This window comes from Lucilia sericata, unplaced genomic scaffold (assembly GCF_015586225.1).
Source record: "Lucilia sericata isolate MDLA Ls3-8-SP2 unplaced genomic scaffold, ASM1558622v1 Contig004248F_arrow, whole genome shotgun sequence".
Taxonomy (NCBI): domain Eukaryota; kingdom Metazoa; phylum Arthropoda; class Insecta; order Diptera; family Calliphoridae; genus Lucilia; species Lucilia sericata.
The window spans coordinates 1,716-25,286 of record NW_023997200.1 but is presented as its reverse complement, the minus strand read 5'-3'; the positions used below and the strand labels follow the sequence as shown (position 1 = coordinate 25,286).

General features: G+C 32.1%; 4 protein-coding genes across 4 annotated transcripts; 2 read left to right on the top strand and 2 right to left on the bottom strand.

Moving 5' to 3' along the window:
• Nucleotides 1–3,693: 3,693 nt before the first annotated feature.
• On the top strand, nucleotides 3,694–7,674 carry LOC119615156 (heat shock protein 67B1-like). The gene has a single exon (XM_037971235.1). It carries the CDS (start codon nucleotides 4,512–4,514, stop codon nucleotides 6,648–6,650), a length of 2,139 nt encoding a protein of 712 aa, XP_037827163.1. The 5' UTR covers nucleotides 3,694–4,511; the 3' UTR covers nucleotides 6,651–7,674.
• Nucleotides 7,675–10,387: 2,713 nt separating this feature from the next.
• Nucleotides 10,388–11,355, top strand: LOC119615158 (heat shock protein 27-like). The gene has a single exon (XM_037971237.1). It carries the CDS (start codon nucleotides 10,543–10,545, stop codon nucleotides 11,128–11,130), a length of 588 nt encoding a protein of 195 aa, XP_037827165.1. The 5' UTR covers nucleotides 10,388–10,542; the 3' UTR covers nucleotides 11,131–11,355.
• A 3,788-nt stretch (nucleotides 11,356–15,143) lies between these two features.
• Nucleotides 15,144–15,918, bottom strand: LOC119615159 (heat shock protein 23-like). The gene has a single exon (XM_037971238.1). The coding sequence runs from the start codon at nucleotides 15,809–15,811 to the stop codon at nucleotides 15,305–15,307; it is 507 nt and encodes a 168-aa protein (XP_037827166.1). The 5' UTR covers nucleotides 15,812–15,918; the 3' UTR covers nucleotides 15,144–15,304.
• A 5,899-nt stretch (nucleotides 15,919–21,817) lies between these two features.
• On the bottom strand, nucleotides 21,818–23,349 carry LOC119615157 (rhodanese domain-containing protein CG4456-like). Its single transcript, XM_037971236.1, has 3 exons — nucleotides 23,085–23,349; nucleotides 22,653–22,811; nucleotides 21,818–22,025 (listed from the first exon to the last, which is right to left on the bottom strand). Exons 1-3 carry the CDS (start codon nucleotides 23,281–23,283, stop codon nucleotides 22,009–22,011), a joined length of 375 nt encoding a protein of 124 aa, XP_037827164.1. The 5' UTR covers nucleotides 23,284–23,349; the 3' UTR covers nucleotides 21,818–22,008.
• Between the last annotated feature and the right edge of the window lie 222 nt (nucleotides 23,350–23,571).

The window sequence follows — 23,571 nt, the reverse complement described above, 5'->3', positions numbered from 1 at the left end:
AAACTTTTGTTAAATTGTCCACATAGTAGTCAATGGTCCACTAATCTAGTCTACGGTCTAGTGTAGTCTAGACTATAGACTGGTATATAGTCTAATCTATAGTCTAGTCTATAGTCTAGTCTATAGTCTAGTCTACAGTCTAGTCTATAGTCTAGTCTATAGTCTAGTCTATAGTCTAGTCTATAGTCTAGTCTATAGTCTAGTCTATAGTCTAGTCTATAGTCTAGTCTATAGTCTAGTCTATAGTCTAGTCTATAGTCTAGTCTATAGTCTAGTCTATAGTCTAGTCTATAGTCTAGTCTATAGTCTAGTCTAGTCTAGTCTATAGTCTAGTCTATAGTCTAGTCTATAGTCTAGTCTATAGTCTAGTCTATAGTCTAGTCTATAGTCTAGTCTATAGTCTAGTCTATAGTCTAGTCTATAGTCTAGTCTATAGTCTAGTCTATAGTCTAGTCTATAGTCTAGTCTATAGTCTAGTCTATAGTCTAGTCTATAGTCTAGTCTATAGTATAGTCTATAGTCTAGTCTATAGTCTAGTCTATAGTCTAGTCTATAGTCTAGTCTATAGTCTAGTCTAGTCTAGTCTAGTCTAGTCTATAGTCTAGTCTATAGTCTAGTCTATAGTCTAGTCTATAGTCTAGTCTATAGTCTAGTCTATAGTCTAGTCTATAGTCTAGTTATAGTCTAGTCTTTAGTCTAGTCTATAGTCTAGTCTATAGTCTAGTCTATAGTCTAGTCTATAGTCTAGTCTATAGTCTAGTCCTATAGTCTAGTCTATAGTCTAGTCTATAGTCTAGTCTATAGTCTAGTCTATGTCTAGTCTATAGTCTAGTCTATAGTGTAGTCTAAGTCTAGTCTATAGTGGTAGTAGTCTATAGTGTAGTCTAGTCTATAGTGTAGTCTATAGTGTAGTCTAGTCTTTAGTCTAGTCTATAGTCTAGTCTATAGTCTAGTGTATAGTCTAGTCTATACTCTAGTCTATAGTCTAGTCTATACTCTTAGTCTATAGTCTAGTCTATAGTCTAGTCTATAGTCTAGTCTATAGTCTAGTCTATAGTCTAGTCTATAGTCTAGTCTATAGTCTAGTCTATAGTCTAGTCTATAGTCTAGTCTATAGTCTAGTCTATAGTCTAGTCTATAGTCTAGTCTATAGTCTAGTCTATAGTCTAGTCTATAGTCTAGTCTATAGTCTAGTCTATAGTCTATAGTCTAGTCTATAGTCTAGTCTATAGTCTAGTCTATAGTCTAGTCTATAGTCTAGTCTATAGTCTAGTCTATAGTCTAGTCTATAGTCTAGTCTATAGTAGTCTAGTCTAGTCTATAGTCTAGTCTATAGTCTAGTCTATAGTCTAGTCTAGTCTATAGTCTAGTCTATAGTCTAGTCTATAGTCTAATCTATAGTCTAGTCTATAGTCTAGTCTATAGTCTAGTCTATAGTCTAGTCGATAGTCTGGTCTGTAGTCTGGTCTATAGTCTAGTCTATAGTCTAGTATATAGTATAGTCTATTATCTAGTATATAGTATAGTCAATTGTCTAGTCTATAGTCTAGTCTATAGTCTAGTCTATAGTCTAGTCTATAATCTAGTCTATAGTCTAGTCACATTTTTAATTCTACAAGATTCTCTACCATCATCGCCATTTCATAAAGCTTTTAGTACAATCATGTAAATGTCTGGCCAAAATAATATTTCGGATCATTTTTGGATCACAATTTACATTCAAAGAATCGTGTAGAATGAAATCTCAAGACAAACATGATTAATAGATTTTTAAAAATTGATTTGTATTCTTTGGATACAGATAAATCTTTGTTAAGTATAGCATTATAAAATTTCTCAAATCGAGAAATTTTTTCGTTGCTAATTAGGTTAAGTTGCAAAACAGGTAGAAAATAACAATTTCATTCAACATATTTCGATATCTTTGTTTTGAAAGAAAATCTAACAAACACATTCCTTTTTTGTTAACAAAAGTAGGCGTTTGTGGGATTCCTGCTGATACTTTAAGGGATTTGGTACTTGCAACACCTGCTTTAGGATAATGAAAGGATTTAGAAAATGTGGTATACTTATGTATAATATATATAGATTATTAGATTGATAAGTAATACATATGCCATTTAAATTTTAGTACTTGTGGATTAAAAATGATTACACAGACCAACAAGATTGAGATATCTCGCAAAAAGGAAGAAGATGTAACACAAAGGTCTAACCTTTATTTTAAAGCCGACAGATTAAACTTTCAGAAAAATCTATCTTTTATACACTAAGTTCGGCAATCGTGTCTTAGAGCTGTAATTTGGCCGCTTTAGAGTTCCAATTTGTGCTCTTTAGTGTGTTTCCTGTAGGATGCCGTTATACACAAAATTATCCAAGACATTCGCGACATAGAAACCATTAACAAAAGTTTTGGAAAACCGGACTGGTGGGGTAAGCTTCTGCGAAGTTTTGAGACTTTTAATTTACCTCTTTTGACAAACTTCTTGAATTGTTTTTAAAAAGGGTTTCATGTGGAAATACTTGAGATTTTGAAAACTTGCATTGATGTTTCAAATATGATTTTGAGAGCCTGCGTTCTCAAAATTTTAGGTTAAGATATTTCACAAAAGGAAGAAGATATAACAGATGTTAAAGCTTTATTTTGGAATTTCCGATGACATAATAATGTAATTAAAGGTGACTTTGCTCTTTTGTAACGTGTCAAATATGGCAAAAAACGAGGTTTTTCAAAACCCTCGATAGGTATCTCGAAAACTTTATGGGATTGAGGAATTCTGAGGTCATATTCGGTCAATGGGTTAAACATTTGTTGACCTGTATAATCAACGATACATATATAGAGCTTTGATAAAAAGTTAATATTTTTATGTTCTACAGAGATTTTTTAATTTTCGGAAAAGGATTGATTGCTATTAAATATCGAGCAACGAAAATTATTAAGTTTAGAATAATTAAACCATTAAAGTGATTCTCAGTTACTTGGTTTACATATATATATACATTGAAATTACTTTAAAGGAAAAAATATAGCAATTTTTAAGGTTATATAATAAGTATTTTTTGATTCTTCTATCTTTTCACATTTTCGGGGGTTGTTTTCTTAAGATTAAACTTTTTATACTTGACATTGGTTAGCAATTTACTAAAAAAAAGTTTGATTATAAATTATTTTAAAGAATTTCATGGTGATAGGTCAGTTATAATTTATTATAATTAATAAATGAATGCATTTAAATGAAATCCCACAAAGTTGCTTATAAACTTTACATTAGTGAAAGTTGGTAGACTAGACTAGGAAGTTTAAGTGAATGTGGAAGCCTTGTCTAAAAGAAAACTTCTCAAATATCTTTTGTGGCTGAGTTTTAAATTACAGACAATTTTAAACTAGACCAAATAATATTACAACTTTTGTTATTGCTTTCTGGGTAAAAGAATGTTGTTAACATGTTTTTCTTTTTTCTTCAGATATAAACAATTCGATACGAATACAAGGGATTCGTAGTTTAGTTAGAAAATCGATATTTGTTTTACAACAGCATCAACACAATAGTCGTGGCTGTTGTCGCCGTTTTAGTCGTCGTCGGGTTTATTATAAATGTTTTTTTTCGTTTAAATTTTCGTTTCATTTCATATGTATCTAAATGCAATTGGGAAATGGAGTTTGGGGATAGTGGTGGTGGTGGCGGTGTTGAGGGAGGATGAATGTAATTCCATAGACGACATTAGACAAAAGGATAGACGGGAATAGAAGAAAAATATCCAAAAAAGAAATTAAGCTGAAATGAAAAGAGAGATACATAGATAGAGAGAGAGGCCAAAGAAAAAATCCTATGGCAAATACACAATTTTTCATGCAGACAAGAACACAGAAACAAACTACATACATATACACAACTATAAGTACCGGCGTAGCGAACAAACTAACGAATACACGACATACATGTATCTAGATACGTACTCAAGGAAACAATGAAAAACATGAGACGACATTCCACATACAACATCAATAACAATAACAACAATTATAATAATTTCCATTCAGCACTGCAAACTAGTTTAGGAACAACGCTAAAGACACACAACCCAAAAACAAAAAAATCGTCACACATTCAGCCACTGGGGAGAGAGAGTACTGAGACTTGACTGCAAAATGCAAAAACCAGTTAAGAAATCACACGGGCGTGTGTGTTTTTGGCGACGACGACAACGACGCATCAATCGGCGATTGCATTCAAACGGTTTCAGACCAGACGGAAGAATAACATTTTTCAATTTCTGTCCAAATTACAAACAGTATTAAATTACAGTGAGGTGGTAGCAACAAAAAAAAAAAAAAAACTGAAAAAATTAAAAAATACATATATAGTACATAAAGATACATACTATATAGTATATATGTATAATATATAAAGAAAAAGATACATAATCTGAAAAAGAAAAAGTTGCGTTTTAAAACTCAAAAGAATTTTAAACGAAACCTAAAACAAATTAAAAGATTTATCAAGAAAATGTCCCTGATACCGTTCATTTTGGATTTGGCAGATGAACTCCATGAGTTTAGCCGTTGCCTGGCCAATGGTATAGATATAAATGACTTTGGTTTTGGTCTCTATACTGGTACGGATCAGCAGCATCAGCCACAACAGCACCAGCAGCAACAACAACAACAGCAGCAGCAACAACATCAGCCGCAAACCAGTCCCAGACGTAGTCGCACCTCATCTTTTTCATCGTTTTGGATGCCCTCGAAACGTCATCATCCCTATAATCGCATTAAAACGGCCTGCTGTGCCAAGTCTGGCGAGGAAGCAGTTGCTGGTACTCCGGAAAATTCCGGCAAGGAAGCGTCTGGTTCCTCGAGCGTTGTTGGAGCTGGTGGTGGTACACCGGGCAAATCGGCCTCCTATTCGGTGGTCAATAAGAATGGCTTCCAAGTAAGCATGAATGTTAAGCAATTTGCACCGAATGAGCTGTCGGTGAAAACAATCGATAACTGCATTGTGGTCGAAGGCAGACATGACGACAAGGAAGATGGTCATGGCGTCATTTCGAGGCATTTTGTACGCAAGTATATGTTGCCAAAGGGTTACGATCCCAATGATGTGCTCTCGACTTTGTCTTCGGATGGTATATTGACGGTAAAGGCTCCACCACCACCACCGCCGGCTGCGAAAAACGACGAACCCAATGAGCGGATTATAGAAATTCAGCCGACACCAGGACCAACCCCAGTATTGGTGGTGTCTGCAAAGGATATAACAGTAAAGGAAACATCGAAGAAATTACCAACAACAGCAATTCCATCGGCTCGTTTGGAGTGTCAGTTGCCCGAAAAGAGACAAAAACTGGATTTACCTCCAGAAACAGAGCCGGAGGAGGCTGTAGTTTCTTCAGCACCAATACCAGCTACAAACACAATTAATGAAACTGATGCAGCATCGGTTGCTGTAGCAGGAACAGAAGAAGTTGTAAACGACGATGTTGAAATGGAGAAAGCCGATGAACAAATCAACGAAATTGTGCTTAAACAGACGGAACAACAACAACAATCAGATGTTAAGGAAACTGACAAGAATGATGTAGAGAAAAAAGTTGAAAACATTGAACAAACGGAAAAACAAATTGCTGCTAAGGAACAGGAAGAACAGGCTGAAAATGTAGACGAGACTGAGAAAAAATTGCTGGATGAGTGCATGTCCGATTCGAATGGTGATGCAAAAAACGATTGTGAAAAAATGGAAGTGTCTACAAGTATTACAGATGCAACACAAGCAGCAACAGAGAAAACCAACGAGTCTGCGGCTGCAACTAAATTGGAAGAGAGTTCGATTGAAAAATCTAATGTAGCAAAAATGGAGGTGGATGGTGAAGTTAATAAAGCTGTTGGCCAACGTAATGATAATGTTGCTAAGAAAACAGACAATACAGAAATCTTTGTAGCCATTCTTAAAACGTGTAGCGTAAAAACGGCTGTTAAACCAGCTGCTGCAGCGGTAATCGCAGCTGATTCTGCAAAACAGAAAAAAGACACAGAGACAACTAATAACACAGATACTTCCAGCAGCATCAGCACCACCACAATTAACACTACCAATAATAACAACAATACCAGCACAAATAGCAACACAACCACTACCAATAACTCGACTTCCACTGATGTTGCCACAGAAAAAACGGCAAAAGATGTTAAAGATGGAAATGGTGTTGTAACCGGCGAAATTTCAGATGATATTCCAAAGTCTGCTAATGCAGACAGTGATGCTGCTACTGCTGCTGCTACAGCTAAAGTTTCTACAGACAACAGCAGTAAGGCTGAATCTGTGGCCGATGGAGATGTTGAAATGGAAACAGCTGTATTGAGTACTGACACAACAACCACAACAACAGCTACAACAAACATTATTGATGATGTTGCTCTACTCAAGGCTGCAACAGCTGACCCAGCCGATATAACAGACAACAATGCTGAGGAAAATGACATACTCACCGAAACCATGGATGGCATAACAACTACCGCAGACTCAAACACAACCGCAACCACAGTCGACAATGTTGAATGTTCACTGTTTGCAAAAAAATCGCATTTAGGTAATGGCAACAATACAACAGCAACACCACTAGTGGGTACCGAAGAAATGGCCAATTAAAAAATATGTACACATTTATTTTCTACCCAAACCCCCTTCCCTTCTCCTACACCCTCCCCCAAAAAACAGACTTATTTAGAATGCAAAACAGAGTCCCCGCAGGAACGAGAGAAAGAAAAAACGACCGAACGATTAAGTAGAGTTATAAAAATGAAAAATTTAACATTTTAGACGGGAAAAAAGAGGAACTGACAAGAGTATTTAACAACTCTCATACGAGTTACTCGAAAATACAACAACTACTTATACTATAGTACTAAACTCTAAGAAAAAAAAGACAAATTCTACATGTAGTAGCAAAAAATAAAAATTAAATTAAAAAAAAAAAAAAAAATAACTGTCTGCAAAATGTTAGAAATCAGCAGCAGCGGCAGTAAATGCTTTTTTTAAACAAATAAAATAAAATATATTATTACAATTAAATTCGTTTCTTATTTGTGAACAATTATTTATATATGTTTTTAATGTCTTATAGTATTTCTTTGGCTGCCTAAGACTGCCAATTTTCCTATATTTTACATGAAATTATTCCTAACTTTTTTTTAAATGATTTTTTTTAATATATTTTTTTTTATAATTTCTATATATTTAAGTACCATAGTTTTCATACTGATAAATAAAATTAAAAATATTATTATAATAAAATGAAAGGAAAAAATTGAAAATGAATAGCAGCATACTTTAAAAATAAAACAAAAATTAATAAAAAATATAACTATTTCAACTATTTAATTTTAAGTATTTACTTTAAATACCACTTAAAAAAATAAATCAAATAATTACATAAACATTATAATAAATGAGAAATAAAAAACAATATTAATTATAAAATAATTAATAATATAAACCAGAAAAATATATAAATATATTACGAAAAAAAAAAATCACAGATTTTTTTTTTGATTTCAAAACCTAATTACAACAGCCTCTTAATTACGGATGATGAATGAATGAATGAATAAATTCATAAAATAAAATTTTCTGAAACAAAAGTTTAATAAAACATCTTAATTGCATAATTGTATTTATGTGAAAAATAAATAAAGTAATTTTGCGTGTGTTTTGTTTTATTTCAACTTTAAGAAAATCATGAATGGTGGTGTTTAAACGATTTTTAATTAAAATTTTTGAGAAAAAGAAAAAAATATATGATAAAAGATTAAGATGTGCAGTTTAAACCCCATATCGCTTTAGTCTATAGTCTAGTTTAGAGTCTAGTTTATAGTCTAGTTTATAGTCTAGTTTATAATCTAGTCTATAGTCTAGTCTATAGTTTAGTCTACAGTCTAGTCTATTGTCTAGTCTATAGTCTAGTCTATAGTCTAGTCCATAGTTTAGTCTACAGTCTAGTCTAATGTCTAGTCTATAGTCTAGTCTATAGTCTAGTCTATAGTTTAGTCTATAGTCTAGTATATAGTCTAGTCCATAGTTTAGTCTACAGTCTAGTCTATAGTCTAGCCTATAGTCTAGTCTATAGTCTAGCCTATAGTCTAGTCTATAGTCTAGCCTATAGTCTAGTCTATAGTCTAGTCTATAGTCTAGCTATAGTCTAGTCTATAGTCTAGTCTATAGTCTAGTCTATAGTTTAGTCTATAGTTTAGCCTATAATCTAGTCTATAGTCTAGTCTATAGTCTAGTCTATAGTCTAGTCTATAGTCTAGTCTATAGTCTAGCCTATAGTCTAGTCTATAGTCTAGTCTATAGTCTAGTCTATAGTCTAGTCTATAGTCTAGTCTATAGTCTAGTCTATAGTCTAGTCTATAGTCTAGTCTATAGTCTAGTCTATAGTCTAGTCTATAGTCTAGTCTATAGTCTAGTCTATAGTCTAGTCTATAGTCTAGTCTATAGTCTAGTCTATAGTCTAGTCTATAGTCTAGTCTATAATCTAGTCTATAGTCTAGTCTATAGTCTAGTCTAGTCTATAGTCTAGTCTATAGTCTAGTCTATAGTCTAGTCTATAGTCTAGTCTATAGTCTAGTCTATAGTCTAGTCTAGTATAGTCTAGTCTATAGTCTAGTCTGTAGTCTAGTCTATAGTCTAGTCTATAGTCTAGTCTATAGTCTAGTCTATAGTCTAGTCTATAGTCTAGTCTATAGTCTAGTCTAGTCTAGTCTAGTCTAGTCTAGTCTATAGTCTAGTCTATAGTCTAGTCTATACTCTAGTCTATAGTCTAGTATATGGTCTAGTCTATAGTCTAGTCTATAGTCTAGTCTATAGTCTAGTCTATAGTCTAGTCTATAGTCTAGTCTATAGTCTAGTCTATAGTCTAGTCTATACTCTAGTCTATAGTCTAGTCTATACTCTAGTCTATAGTCTAGTCTATAGTCTAGTCTATAGTCTAGTCTATAGTCTAGTCTATAGTCTAGTCTATAGTCTAGTCTATAGTTAGTCTATAGTCTAGTCTATAGTCTAGTCTATAGTCTAGTCTATAGTCTAGTCTATAGTCTAGTCTATAGTCTAGTCTATAGTCTAGTCTATAGTCTAGTCTATAGTCTAGTCTATAGTCTAGTCTATAGTCTAGTCTATAGTCTAGTCTATAGTCTAGTCTATAGTCTAGTCTATAGTCTAGTCTATAGTCTAGTCTATAGTCTAGTCTATAGTCTAGTCTATAGTCTAGTCTATAGTCTAGTCTATAGTCTAGTCTATAGTCTAGTCTATAGTCTAGTCTATAGTCTAGTCTATAGTCTAGTCTATAGTCTAGTCTATAGTCTAGTCTATAGTCTAGTCTATAGTCTAGTCTATAGTCTAGTCTATAGTCTAGTCTATAGTCTAGTCTATAGTCTAGTCTATAGTCTAGTCTATAGTCTAGTCTATAGTCTAGTCTATAGTCTAGTCTATAGTCTAGTCTATAGTCTAGTCTATAGTCTAGTTTATAGTCTAGTATATAGTCTAGTCTATAGTCTAGTCTAGTCTATAGTCTACATAGTCTATAGTCTAGTCTAGTCTATAGTCTAGTCTAGTCTATAGTCTAGTCTATAGTTTATTCTGTAGTTTAAAGAAAATTAGTTTAGTGCTTTCAAACCTAAAAAGTACATTTCTAAATTTCAATTTTCCATGCCTGGTGTGGACTTTGGTTTATACTTAAGACTATAGTTTGGCATACAGTAAAGACTCTAGACTATAATTTAGTCAATACTCTATACTATATTTCAGACAATATTTAAGTCTATAGTTTTGCTTTAGTCTATAAACTATACTATAGTTTAGTTTATATCTATAGTCGACATTATAGTTTAGTCAGTAGGCTAGACAATAGTTTGGTTCATAGTGTAGCCAATGGTTTAGTCTTAAGTCTAGACTATAGTTTATTCTAAAATATAGATATAGTTAAATTAAAAGTCTATACTAAAGTTTAGTATGAATTTTTGTGGACGGTCTAGACTCTGGACGAATGTCAATATCTCCATTAGCTCTTGTTTATTCAAAATGTAAACAAATAAAATTGTTTATTAAAAGAAATCAAAACAAATGAATCACTAATCTATCTATTATGAAAAACCTTTGTAATTGTAATGAACATCGCAAAATCAACGTCAAATCCCAATACTAGATTTTTACACTGAGAAGAAAATTGAAAAAGCAACTAAGTTAAATGATTAGTCAATAAATGTACAAAGTAAATTACCACGCTCACAAATACTTAATAAATTTGGCTATAATTCTAAGTTCTTAGACAAATTCAAACAAATAAAACCAAAATAAGAAAATTATGTACATTTCTTTTTGGCTGCTGCTCACCTTAGGCAAAAGATCTTGAGAAAATTTCAATTCATTCAGTTGCCAAACCTTTTAATCACCACACACGAGTGAAACGATTTTTAAATAAACAGATTATTAAGTTTTAAAAAAATATATTTAGTTTTTTTTTGGTTTATAACAGAATAAAGTACAAATGGCACTTTTGCCAAGCAGCTATTATCGCGATCTTGCGCGTGAATTCGATCGTCCACGCTATTATCCACCATACGATTTTCATTTGTATCCCTACCTTTGGGATGATCCGCGTCTGTTGTGGCCCTCTAGTTCGCTGCTAAGACCAATGGACGAATTAGTAACGCGTCGTGTACGTAATCAATACATTCAAAATCATCTACTTGACTGGTCGTATCCTCTGGTCTGGGATAATTTCTACAATGGTGAACGTGTTCGTATCGATGAAAAGGGCTTCCAAGTTAACATCGATGTGAGCCAATTTAGGCCTCATGAGATTGAGGTAAAGACCAACGATGATTATATCATTGTAGAGGGTAAGCATGGCAGACGCACGGACAGTGGCAACAGTTATGTGGAACGTCGTTTTCTACGCAAATATCTTTTGCCCAGAGGCTTTGATCCCAACGATGTTGTTTCGGATTTATCCACAAATGGTTATTTAACCATAAAAGTTCCACCGCCACCACCGCCTAAAAAAACATTTAAGTCTATTGAACGCCAGGTGAAAGTCAATGAAACGGGAAAATATGCTATACCTTGGAAATAATTAATCACTCGACATGAATAGATGGATAGCAGAGAGAGGCGTAACGAAATGATTAGAGAATATTCTATTGGCAGGCAGCTTTAGTGAAATCAGTGAACAATGAAAAGTGCAAGTGGATGTGTATTAAAAATTAAATAATTTATATACATTTTCATTAACCTTTGTGGCTTCTTTGGGGGTCACATTCTGCGGCTCATTAATATAAAAATAATAAAATTCGTGAAATAAAAAAAATACTTAATTAAATGTTTTAAGATTTGTTCAAAATGTAATAAAATTAAAATAAGTTTTAAAATAAATCTCATATTTAACTAAAAATAAAAAATGTTAAATTTCTTCCTAAATAAATCATTAAAGGATCCCTCAAGGGTTAATAAACAAATAGACACCCGAATAAAATGTACTTGATTTTATTTAGATACACCACCACGTACAGGAAATAAAACAATTTTCAAGGTTATAAAATTCTATATTTAATTTCACATTTCGTCAAATTTATTTGTGTAAATAAACAAAAATAAATGAATAAATAAATAAAATTAAAAATAAAAATAAAAATAAAGAAAATGAAAATTGTATTCAAAAAAACTTGAAATTCACTGTAAGCGATTTTATTTATCCCATAAATATTTAACATTAAATTTTGAACATTGACAGTGAAAGAGTAGTGTGACGTAAAGCAAAATGATCGTAGCAAATAGTTGCAGTATTTTAAGTTTATCATAAGATTTGATTTAGTATAAACTATATAGTGTGGTAAAATTCAAAATAATTTTTTAGTCTTACCATATTTTAGTTTAAAGACTAGACCGTTATTTAGCCAATACTTTGGAGCACAGTTAAGGCTATGGTTAAGAGTATTATCTAGTTTAATCCACAGTCTATACAATGGTTTTGTCAAGTCTACACAAGAGTTTATTCTATAGTCTAGACAACGGTGTAGACTACATATAGTTGGACTGAAGTTTAGTTTATAGACTAAAGTTTTGTCCGTAGTCTAGACTACAGTTTGATCTGTACTTTAGACTGTACTAGACTATAGTTTAGTATAGACCAGACATGAAAATCAGTACTTTAGAGCCTTTTGATATTGAAAAAATACCACGGTATAGTCTATAGTGTAGTCCATAGTCTAGTCTATAGTCTAGTCTATAGACTAGTCTATAGTTTAGTCTATAGCCTAGTCTATAGTCTAGTCTATAGTCTATTCTATAGTCTAGTCAATAGTCTAGTCTATAGCCTAGTCTATAGCATAGCCAACAGCCTAGTCTATAGCCTAGTCTATAGTCCAGTCTATAGTCCAGTCTATAGTCTAGTCTATAGTCTAGTCTATAGTCTAGTCTATAGTCTAGTGTATAGTCTAGTCTATAGTCTAGTCTATAGTCTAGTCTATAGTCTAGTCTATAGTCTAGTCTATAGTCTAGTCTATTATAGTCTAGTCTATAGTCTAGTCTATAGTCTATTCTATAGTCTAGTCTATAGTCTAGTCTATAGTCAGTCTATAGTCAAGTCTATAGTCAGTCTATAGTCTAGTCTATAGTCTAGTCTATAGTCTAGTCTATAGTCTAGTCTATAGTCTAGTCTATAGTCTAGTCTATAGTCTAGTCTATAGTCTAGTCTATAGTCTAGTCTATAGTCTAGTCTATAGTCTAGTGTATAGTCTAGTCTATAGTCTAGTCTATAGTCTAGTGTATAGTCTAGTCTATAGTCTAGTCTATAGTCTAGTCTATAGTCTAGTCTATAGTCTAGTCTATAGTCTAGTCTATAGTCTAGTCTATAGTCTAGTCTATAGTCTAGTCTATAGTCTAGTCTATAGTCTAGTCTATAGTCTAGTCTATAGTCTAGTCTATAGTCTAGTCTATAGCCTAGTGTTTAGTCTAGTCTATAGTCTAGTCTATAGTCTAGTCTATAGTCTAGTCTATAGTCTAGTCTATAGTCTAGTCTATAGTCTATTCTATAGTCTAGTCTATAGTCTAGTCTATAGTCTATTCTATAGTCTAGTCTATAGTCTAGTCTATAGTCAAGTCTATAGTCAAGTCTATAGTCAAGTCTATAGTCTAGTCTATAGTCAAGTCTATAGTCTAGTCTATAGTCTAGTCTATAGTCTAGTCTATAGTCTAGTCTATAGTCTAGTCTATAGTCTAGTCTATAGTCTAGTCTATAGTCTAGTCTATAGTCTAGTCTATAGTCTAGTCTATAGTCTAGTCTATAGTCTAGTCTATAGTCTAGTCTATAGTCTAGTCTATAGTCTAGTCTATAGTCTAGTCTATAGTCTAGTCTATAGTCTAGTCTATAGTCTAGTCTATAGTCTAGTCTATAGTCTAGTCTATAGTCTAGTCTATAGTCTAGTCTATAGTCTAGTCTATAGTATAGTCTATAGTCTAGTCTATAGTCTAGTCTATAGTCTAGCCTATAGTCTAGTCTATAGTCTAGCCTATAGTCTAGCCTATAGTCTAGTCTATAGTCTAGTCTATAGTCTAGTCTATAGTCTAGTCTATAGTCTAGTCTATAGTCTAGTCTATAGTCTAGTCTATAGTCTAGTCTATAGTCTAGTCTATAGTCTAGTCTATAGTCTAGTCTATAGTCTAGTCTAGTCTATAGTCTATAGTCTAGTCTATAGTCTATAGTCTAGTCTATAGTCTAGTCTATAGTCTAGTCTATAGTCTAGTCTATAGTCTAGTCTATAGTCTAGTCTATAGTCTAGTCTATAGTCTAGTCTATAGTCTAGTCTATAGTCTAGTCTATAGTCTAGTCTATAGTCTAGTCTATAGTCTAGTCTATAGTCTAGTCTATAGTCTAGTCTATAGTCTAGTCTATAGTCTAGTCTATAGTCTAGTCTATGGTCTAGTCTATAGTCTAGTCTATAGTCTAGTCTATAGTCTAGTCTATAGTCTAGTCTATAGTCTAGTCTATAGTCTAGTCTATAGTCTAGTCTATAGTCTAGTCTATAGTCTAGTCTATAGTCTAGTCTATAGTCTAGTCTATAGTCTAGTCTATAGTCTAGTCTATAGTCTAGTCTATAGTCTAGTCTAGTCTATAGTCTAGTCTATAGTCTAGTCTATAGTCTAGTCTATAGTCTAGTCTATAGTCTAGTCTATAGTCTAGTCTATAGTCTAGTCTATAGTCTAGTCTATAGTCTAGTCTATAGTCTAGTCTATAGTCTAGTCTATAGTCTAGTCTATAGTCTAGTCTATAGTCTAGTCTATAGTCTAGTCTATAGTCTAGTCTATAGTCTAGTCTATAGTCTAGTCTATAGTCTAGTCTATAGTCTAGTCTATAGTCTAGTCTATAGTTTAGTCTATAGTCTAGTCTATAGTCTAGTCTATAGTCTAGTCTATAGTCTAGTCTATAGTCTAGTCTATAGTCTTGTCTAGTCTATAGTCTATAGTCTAGTCTAGTCTAGTCTAGTCTATAGTCTAGTCTAGTCTATAGTCTATAGTCTATAGTCTATAGTCTATAGTCTAGTCTAGTCTATAGTCTAGTCTAGTCTAGTCTATAGTCTAGTCTAGTTTAGTCTAGTCTAGTCTATAGTCTAGTCTATAGTCTAGTCTATAGTCTAGTCTATAGTCTAGTCTATAGTCTAGTCTATAGTCTACTCTATAGTCTAGTCTATATTCTATATCACTTTGTAGTCTAGTCTAGTCTAGTCTATAGTCTAGTCCAGTTTAGTCTAGTCTAGTCTAGTCTATAGTCTAGTCTATAGTCTAGTCTATAGTCTAGTCTATAGTCTACTCTATAGTCTAGTCTATATTCTATATCACTTTGTAGTCTAAACTTTTCACTAATTTTTCATTTGGAGCGATATTTAAGAGTCTATAGCTGTTATGTTTTTCTTATAAAAATCAATTTGAAGGAAAATGTGAGGGATCACAGATTTACACTTATTTTCTCAATTGGAGAGTTATTTACGGATCTATAGACAAGACTACAGTGTAGGCTTCAGAGTCTAGACTATAGTGTGGTTCATAGTCGGTTCTATAGTCAAATTAGATGTCAACAGAAAACCACCATCATTGTTTTGTTTTTTAATTAACAATTTATTATATTTTAATTAAATATTTTTTAAAACTACAATCACATGTACATATTTATATCACACTACGACTATAAATCAGTCCGAATTCTCTATAATACAATCCTTTTAGAAATTTGTTCAACTATTATTGTCATCTCTTTAATTATTCTCCTTTTTAGTGGCAGCACCTTCTTCCGCCGATTCTTTGGATTTAATGGAAGCTGCATCCACACGTTGAATAGGAATTTCACGAGCTTTTTCCTCAATTTGTGGCTTAGGAACACTAACAGTGAGTACGCCATCCGATGTTAGGGTAGAGATGGCATTATCCGCCTCATAGCCATTTGGCAAAGCCACGCGACGAATAAAATGGCGTGAAACATAACCGCTGTTATCATGTTGTTCCTCCGATTTACCCTCCACAATCACATGATTATCCACAACTTTGACGGTAAGTTCCTCAGGTTTAAATTCGGATACATTCATAGAAACTTGATAGCCATCTTTGTTGATTTTACCCAATTCCTCTTGTACCATACGATTCATGTGATTCCAGGGAGCCACTCGATAAGTGCTGGCAAATGGATATTCAAAGAATGGTGAAGATGGCATAGCCAAGCGTCTCAAATCTTCTGCCATACGCCATAGAATTGGTAGAGTACGCATTTTCGTTTATATTTGTTGTATAAATTTGTTCACTGGGTTATGAAAAACTTTTCTTTAGCGTGTATTTGCTAATTGCACGATTTGTTTAGTACTTGGATTTGTTATCTACTGATAACAGAGTGTCGTTGGGCATTCCTATTTATACCATAACAAAGTCAGAGTCAGTTAGCTGTGGGTATATTCTCTTAATAAATCCATTGAATACGAGAATGTTCTCGTTATTTGTTGTATTTTTACTTTTAAGAGTATTTTAGTTTTTTGAGAGTATAAATTGTATTTGTGCAATACATATTTGCTATCTCATAGAATTGTTTTTAATATGAACAAGGGCAAATAGTATTTGTTGTTAATGTACAAGTTCAGTTTTTAATGGTTCATTGGCCGAACTTTCAGGAAAGTTGTAGAATATTTGAGTGTGATGAAATGTTTTGGGTGTTCTTAGTAATGTGTAATTGCAGCAATTGTGTAGAAAGTGATATTGTAGAAATATGCAAATGATTTATCTTTGATTCATAATCATTGATGAAAAATTATTTTTAAAATTTTATATGAAACACAAAAAAAATGCTGAATAACACAGGCTAACTAAATTTGCAAAAAGTCAAAACCATACTTTTCTGAATCCGAATCTGGTCTCATCACAACATGTTTTCCAAATATTATGTTACAAAGATGAAAAACACCGGTTTTTGTCATATTTAAGACGTAAAGTCTAATCTGGCGACTTTTAAATAAAGGTTAAACCGAAACAGCTGATTTTCACCAAAACATCTTATTTTCACAAAAGAACTAATTTTCACCAAAAGCCGATTTTCACTAAAACAGTTTATTTTTACCAAAAACAGCTAATTTTCAATAAAACAGCTGTTTTCACTAAAAAAGCTGTTTTCACTAAACAGCTGATTTTCACTAAACAGCTGATTTTCACTAAAACAGCTGGTTTTTTTTAACCAAATCAGCTGATTTTTAATAAAACAGCTGATTTTCATAAACAGAGATGAAAAACACCGGTTTTTGTCATATTTAAGACGTAAAGTCTAATCTGGCGACTTTTAAATAAAGGTTAAACCGAAACAACTGATTTTCACCAAAACATCTTATTTTCACAATAGAACTAATTTTCACCAAAAGCCGATTTTCACTAAAACAGTTTATTTTTACCAAAAACTGCTAATTTTCAATAAAACAGCTGTTTTCACTAAAAAGGCTGTTTTCACTAAACAGCTGATTTTCACTAAAACAGCTGGTTTTTTTAACCAAATCAGCTGATTTTTAATAAAACAGCTGATTTTCATAAACAGCTGATTTTTACTGCCGAATCAGCTGATTTTCACTAAAGCAACTGTTTTCACTAAACAGCTGATTTTTACTAAAACAGCTGATGTTCACTAAAACAGCTGATTTTCACTAAACAGCTGATTTTTCACTAAACAGCTGATTTTTCACTGAACAGTTGATATTATAAAACAGCTGAAAACAGTTCAAAAAGGTTTTAATAAAACAGCTGTTGTTTTTTATCAAATCACTAAACAGCTGATTTTCAGTAAAACAGTTGATTTTCACTAAAACAACTAATATTTACTAAACAGCTGATTTTGAATATGATAATTTTAGGTAATAAAAGAAAAAGGTATAACGTAGGTTAAAACTTCCATTTTAAAGGCGAATCGATTATAGGGTGAAGTCATTAAATTTGCTATAAACATATGTATTTTGATAGCGTCTGTTATGAGAGAGAATTGATTTTATTTGTAGTTTCATAACTTCGTAGTAAACTATTATGAACAAGCTAACTTAACCTTATTAGATGCGCCATGTTAATAAATAAATATTAAATAACTTTCGAAAAAGATATCACGAAAACCTGATGAAGAAATTCAGAAAACACAACCGGATTCATTAGAATGAAGAAATACAGGGGACATAAACGGATTTAGCCCAGTTTGGTCTCAGGGTTCTTCAAAATTTGTTGTCCTGTGAAATCAAAACTTTAGGACTTACAAACGATTTAATTAGAAAACCTTTTATAAATTAATTTCGAAACTTCAGAGCCATGTCGGCATAATATAAAAAAAAATTTTCGTGACATCTTTAACATTTGAAATTTCCAGAATAAACAAATCACAACTCTCATTCATATAGGATATAAACAATTGTGTTTATCAGTATTTTTTAAAAATAAACCAAATTTTTATACTTATCTGCGCAAATTAGCCATTAAATGTAAATTTTTTATATCATATATTTTTTTATTATAGAATTAAAAAACAAATTGTATATTATTCGTAACAATAAAAGTCTAAAAACCATCAATAATTTTGAAATTTCCAGAACAAAAGGAATGCATACAAAAACACACAATTCTCCTTCATATACCTAGGATATGAATGAAATCTCTATTCAAGTTCTTCAAAGTTACGGTCCCCGTACTACAAACATATGTATGTATGAATGTATTTCTCTATTCCTCTTGATTGTCATGTTGAGATAGGTTAGTTCATTATACTTAGTACTTGTTTATAAAAATATACTCGTAAAAAATAAATTTCACAAATATCGAACAAAATTACTCACGCTTTTATTTTGTTGTTCCAGAAACATTTAATAGATTCTGTCTGGCACAGTGAGAAAATAAAAACAAATAATTAATGTGTGTAGCCAGGCATGGGAAATTAAGTACTTTAGTACATTTTTTAATACCGCAGTACCCTCTCGACATTTTCAGTAAATTTTCTTAATTGTAAACTGTCTATAGTCTAGTCTATATTCTAGTATATAGTCAAGTCTATAGTCTAGTCTATAGTCTAATCTATAGTCTAATCTATAGTCTAATTTATAGTCTAATCTATAGTCTAATCTATAGTCTAATCTATAGTCTAATCTATAGTCTAGTCTATAGTCTAGTCTATAGTCTAGTCTATAGTCTAGTCTATAGTCTAGTCTATAGTCTAGTCTATAGTCTAGTCTATAGTCTAGTCTATAGTCTAGTCTATAGTCTAGTCTATAGTCTAGTCTATAGTCTAGTCTATAGTCTAGTCTATAGTCTAGTCTATAGTCTATATCTAGTCTAGTCTAGTCTATAGTCTAGTCTATAGTCTAGTCTATAGTCTAGTCTATAGTCTAGTCTATAGTCTAGTCTATAGTCTAGTCTATAGTCTAGTCTATAGTCTAGTCTATAGTCTAGTCTATAGTCTAGTCTATAGTCTAGTCTATAGTCTAGTCTATAGTGTAGTCTATAGTCTAGTCTATAGTCTAGTCTATAGTCTAGTCTATAGTCTAGTCTATAGTCTAGTCTATAGTCTAGTCTATAGTCTAGTCTATAGTCTAGTCTATAGTCTAGTCTATAGTCTAGTATATAGTCTAGTCTATAGTCTAGTCTATAGTCTAGTCTATAGTCTAGTCTATAGTCTAGTCTATAGTCTAGTCTATAGTCTAGTCTATAGTCTAGTCTATAGTCTAGTCTATAGTCTAGTCTATAGTCTAGTCTATAGTCTAGTCTATAGTCTAGTCTATAGTCTAGTCTATAGTCTAGTCTATAGTCTAGTCTATAGTCTAGTCTATAGTCTAGTCTATAGTCTAGTCTATAGTCTAGTCTATAGTCTAGTCTATAGTCTAGTCTATAGTCTAGTCTATAGTCTAGTCTATAGTCTAGTCTATAGTCTAGTCTATAGTCTAGTCTATAGTCTAGTCTATAGTCTAGTCTATAGCCTAGTCTATAGTCTAGTCTATAGTCTAGTCTATAGTCTAGTCTATAGTCTAGTCTATAGTCTAGTCTATAGTCTAGTCTATAGTCTAGTATATAGTCTAGTCTATAGTATAGTCTATAGTGTAGTCTATAGTCTAGTCTATAGTCTAGTCTATAGTGTAGTCTATAGTCTAGTCTATAGTCTGGTCTATAGTCTAGTCTATAGTCTAGTCTATAGTCTAGTCTATAGTCTAGTCTATAGTCTAGTCTATAGTCTAGTCTATAGTCTAGTCTATAGTCTAGTCTATAGTCTAGTCTATAGTCTAGTCTATAGTCTAGTCTATAGTCTAGTCTATAGTCTAGTCTATAGTCTAGTCTATAGTCTAGTCTATAGTCTAGTCTATAGTCTAGTCTATAGTCTAGTCTATAGTCTAGTCTATAGTCTAGTCTATAGTCTAGTCTAGTCTATAGTCTAGTCTAGTCTATAGTCTAGTCTATAGTCTAGTCTATAGTCTAGTCTATAGTCTAGTCTATAGTCTAGTCTATAGTCTAGTCTATAGTCTAGTCTATAGTCTAGTCTATAGTCTAGTCTGTAGTCTAGTCTATAGTCTAGTCTATAGTCTAGTCTATAGTCTAGTCTATAGTCTAGTCTATAGTCTAGTCTATAGTCTAGTCTATAGTCTAGTCTATAGTCTAGTCTATAGTCTAGTCTAGTCTATAGTCTAGTCTATAGTCTAGTCTATAGTCTAGTCTATAGTCTAGTCTATAGTCTAGCTTATAGTCTAGTCTATAGTCTAGTCTATAGTCTAGCCTATAGCCTAGTCTATGGTGTAGTCTAAAGTCTAGTCTATAGTTTCGTTTATAGTCTTGTCTTTAGTGTAGTCCAGTCTATAGTTTGGTCAATAGTCTAGTCTATAATCTGGTTTAAGGTCTCGTCTATAGTCTGGTTTAATGTCAGGTCTATAGTCTAGCAGAGAATTAGTTTAGTATTTTAAAACCCAAAAAAGTATTCATCTTGTTTCAAAATTTCAATTTTCCATGCTGACGCTAGTACTAGTCTACGCTAGTCTAGTCTAGTAGTCCTAGTCTATAGTCTAGTCTATAGTCTAGTCTATAGTCTAGCTATCTATTATAGTCTAGTCCTATAGTCTAGTCTATAGTCTAGTCTATAGTCTAGTCTATAGTCTAGTCTATAGTCTAAGTCTATAGTCTAGTCTATAGTCTAGTCTATAGTCTACTAGTCTATAGTCTAGTCTATAGTCTAGTCTATAGTCTAGTCTATAGTCTAGTCTATAGTCTAGTCTATAGTCTAGTCTATAGTCTAGTCTATAGTCTAGTCTATAGTCTAGTCTATAGTCTAGTCTATAGTCTAGTCTATAGTCTAGTCTATAGTCTAGTCTATAGTCTAGTCTATAGTCTAGTCTATAGTCTAGTCTATAGTCTATAGTCTAGTCTATAGTCTAGTCTATAGTCTAGTCTATAGTATAGTCTATAGTCTAGTCTATAGTCTAGTCTATAGTCTAGTCTATAGTATAGTCTATAGTCTAGTCTATAGTCTAGTCTATAGTATAGTCTATAGTCTAGTCTATAGTCTAGTCTATAGTCTAGTCTATAGTCTAGTATATAGTCTAGTCTATAGTCTAGCCTATAGTCTAGTCTATAGTCTAGTCTATAGTCTAGTCTATAGTCTAGTCTATAGTCTAGTCTATAGTCTAGTCTATAGGTCTAGTCTATAGTCTAGTCTATAGTCTAGTTTATAGTCTAGGTCTATAGTCTAGTCTATAGTCTAGTCTATAGTCTAGTCTATAGCCTAGTCTATGGTGTAGTCTAAAGTCTAGTCTATAGTTTCGTTTATAGTCTTGTCTTTAGTGTAGTCCAGTCTATAGTTTGGTCAATAGTCTAGTCTATAATCTGGTTTAAGGTCTCGTCTATAGTCTGGTTTAATGTCAGGTCTATAGTCTAGCAGAGAATTAGTTTAGTATTTTAAAACCCAAAAAAGTACTCATTCTTATTTCAAAATTTCAATTTTCCATGCCTGACGCTAACTATATTTTATTTTTGTTTACTAATTAGATACGTATGAAACTTTAATAATTAAAGAGATAGTGTGAGAGGCATTTTAGAGATACAAAATACACACATACATGTTAAGAAAAGAGAATAAAACTAATAAGAGTATATTTTACTTTATTCGACTTTGTTGATAAAATGAAAAGTTATAAACCATCCAAACCCACTAAATGATAACGTGCACCTATTGTAGAAAACTGTCCATATATCAGAGTTTAAAAAATGTTCTTTCGATCATTAAAAATAATAAATTAAAATGCTCATATCATTTTTTTATTGTAATTGCTCTTAATTTAATAATTGATTAAATCATAGGTATTTAAAATTTCATCTATTACATATTTTTAACGTTTCTGGTTCATTCTTCGTTAGATGATTGCTATATTCCAAAAATTCAAGCTTTATTGTAATCCTTCTCTTTTAGACCATTCCAACCATGATCCTAAATAGGGTTTAGCTCTGAAAATTAAATTTTAATGAAATTTTGTTAGAATTTTTTTTGTAATATTTATTTACATTATTTATATAGTTATTTTTTATTGGATCCTTTGGTTAGAATTGTGTCTGTTGACCAGTCTATGGGCTAGCCCATGAATTATTCTTATGACTTGACTACACAAATTTCTATAGCTTTATCTACAAACTGTCTATAGTCATGTCTTCAGGCAAGAATATAGTCTAGTCCATGGACTATTCTGTTGACTAGTCTATAGACTTCTGACTTGTTTACGGACTAGTCTATTGTCTAGTCTAAACTATGAATTATGCAATTGATTGGTCCAATCCTTAGGTCTACTGATTTGTATACAGATTAGTATATTCAGTTTACTATTGATTAGTATATAGACTGGGTTTTAATAGATTAAAATTAATTTTCTAAAAGCCTCAGATGTCTTATGAAACTAAATAAATAGGTTCCCAAAGGATCTCTAGATGTAAAACCGAAAAAACCCACTGAATCGTCTATTTCTGTTTCACTATCAGTATTGCACAGATTAACTTCTGGATAAAAAGTTATTGAGAATTTGGAATTATCTGCCCATATTGGTCCCCATTATATTATGAACTTTTAAATTTATAGCTTACCTTTGCCAACCATTCTTTTAGCCAAATCGGCACCCATTTGAGCATATTGACCGCCTAGACAAGTAAATATGACAACAGCATCTTTGGGTGGTTTTTCAGCACCATATTTTGAAGCAAATTCACCATCATCCATCATTAAAGCCTCCTCCAATTCGGTGACTAAAATGTAATTATTTATTTCGCTTATAAACTAAACCTATTAAGTTCACACCTTTCAAATATTTAAAGAAAATAACGTGACCACTTTAACTTTATATTTATTTACAAAAAATATATCTTTAGAATAAATCACTTTAGAATGTCTTCATTATTTGTTTCGACATTATTTGAAATTATAAGAATCATGCAAGATCAAAGAAACATGAGAGTTAATTATTTTTCGTCAAATATTTACAGGTGTGAACATACCTTAAAACTACTACTACTACTTACATGGTATATTAATACTGCCGGGTATAGAACCATCCTTTTCTACCAGCTCCTTACTTCTCACTTCAATTAAGAATTTTTCAGGATGATTTGGTATATCCTTTACTTCCTCATACGTAGCAAAATCCTCATTTTCATTGCCGGCTATAGCGATTTGTAAAACAGCACAAATCACCAGGCAACCAATTAAAAATGATCGCATTTTTAAATAAAATAGTATTCCAAATATTCTCGTGTTGCCTCCAACAATCCGTGTTTACAATCTGTGCTGATCTTTTCATTTGAAATCTATTTTATATAAAATTTATTTCAAGTTGCATTAACATCGCTTTAATTTACTGCCCTTCGCCGAAAGGGAAAAGGTGTTTCATGACAAAATTAAAATCATGTAATTTGAAAGCTATTGAATTTTTAAATCGCCTAAATTAAGATTAAATACACACACTTATGTATATATTTACCGGTACAGTTGAAATTGCGATATTTATAT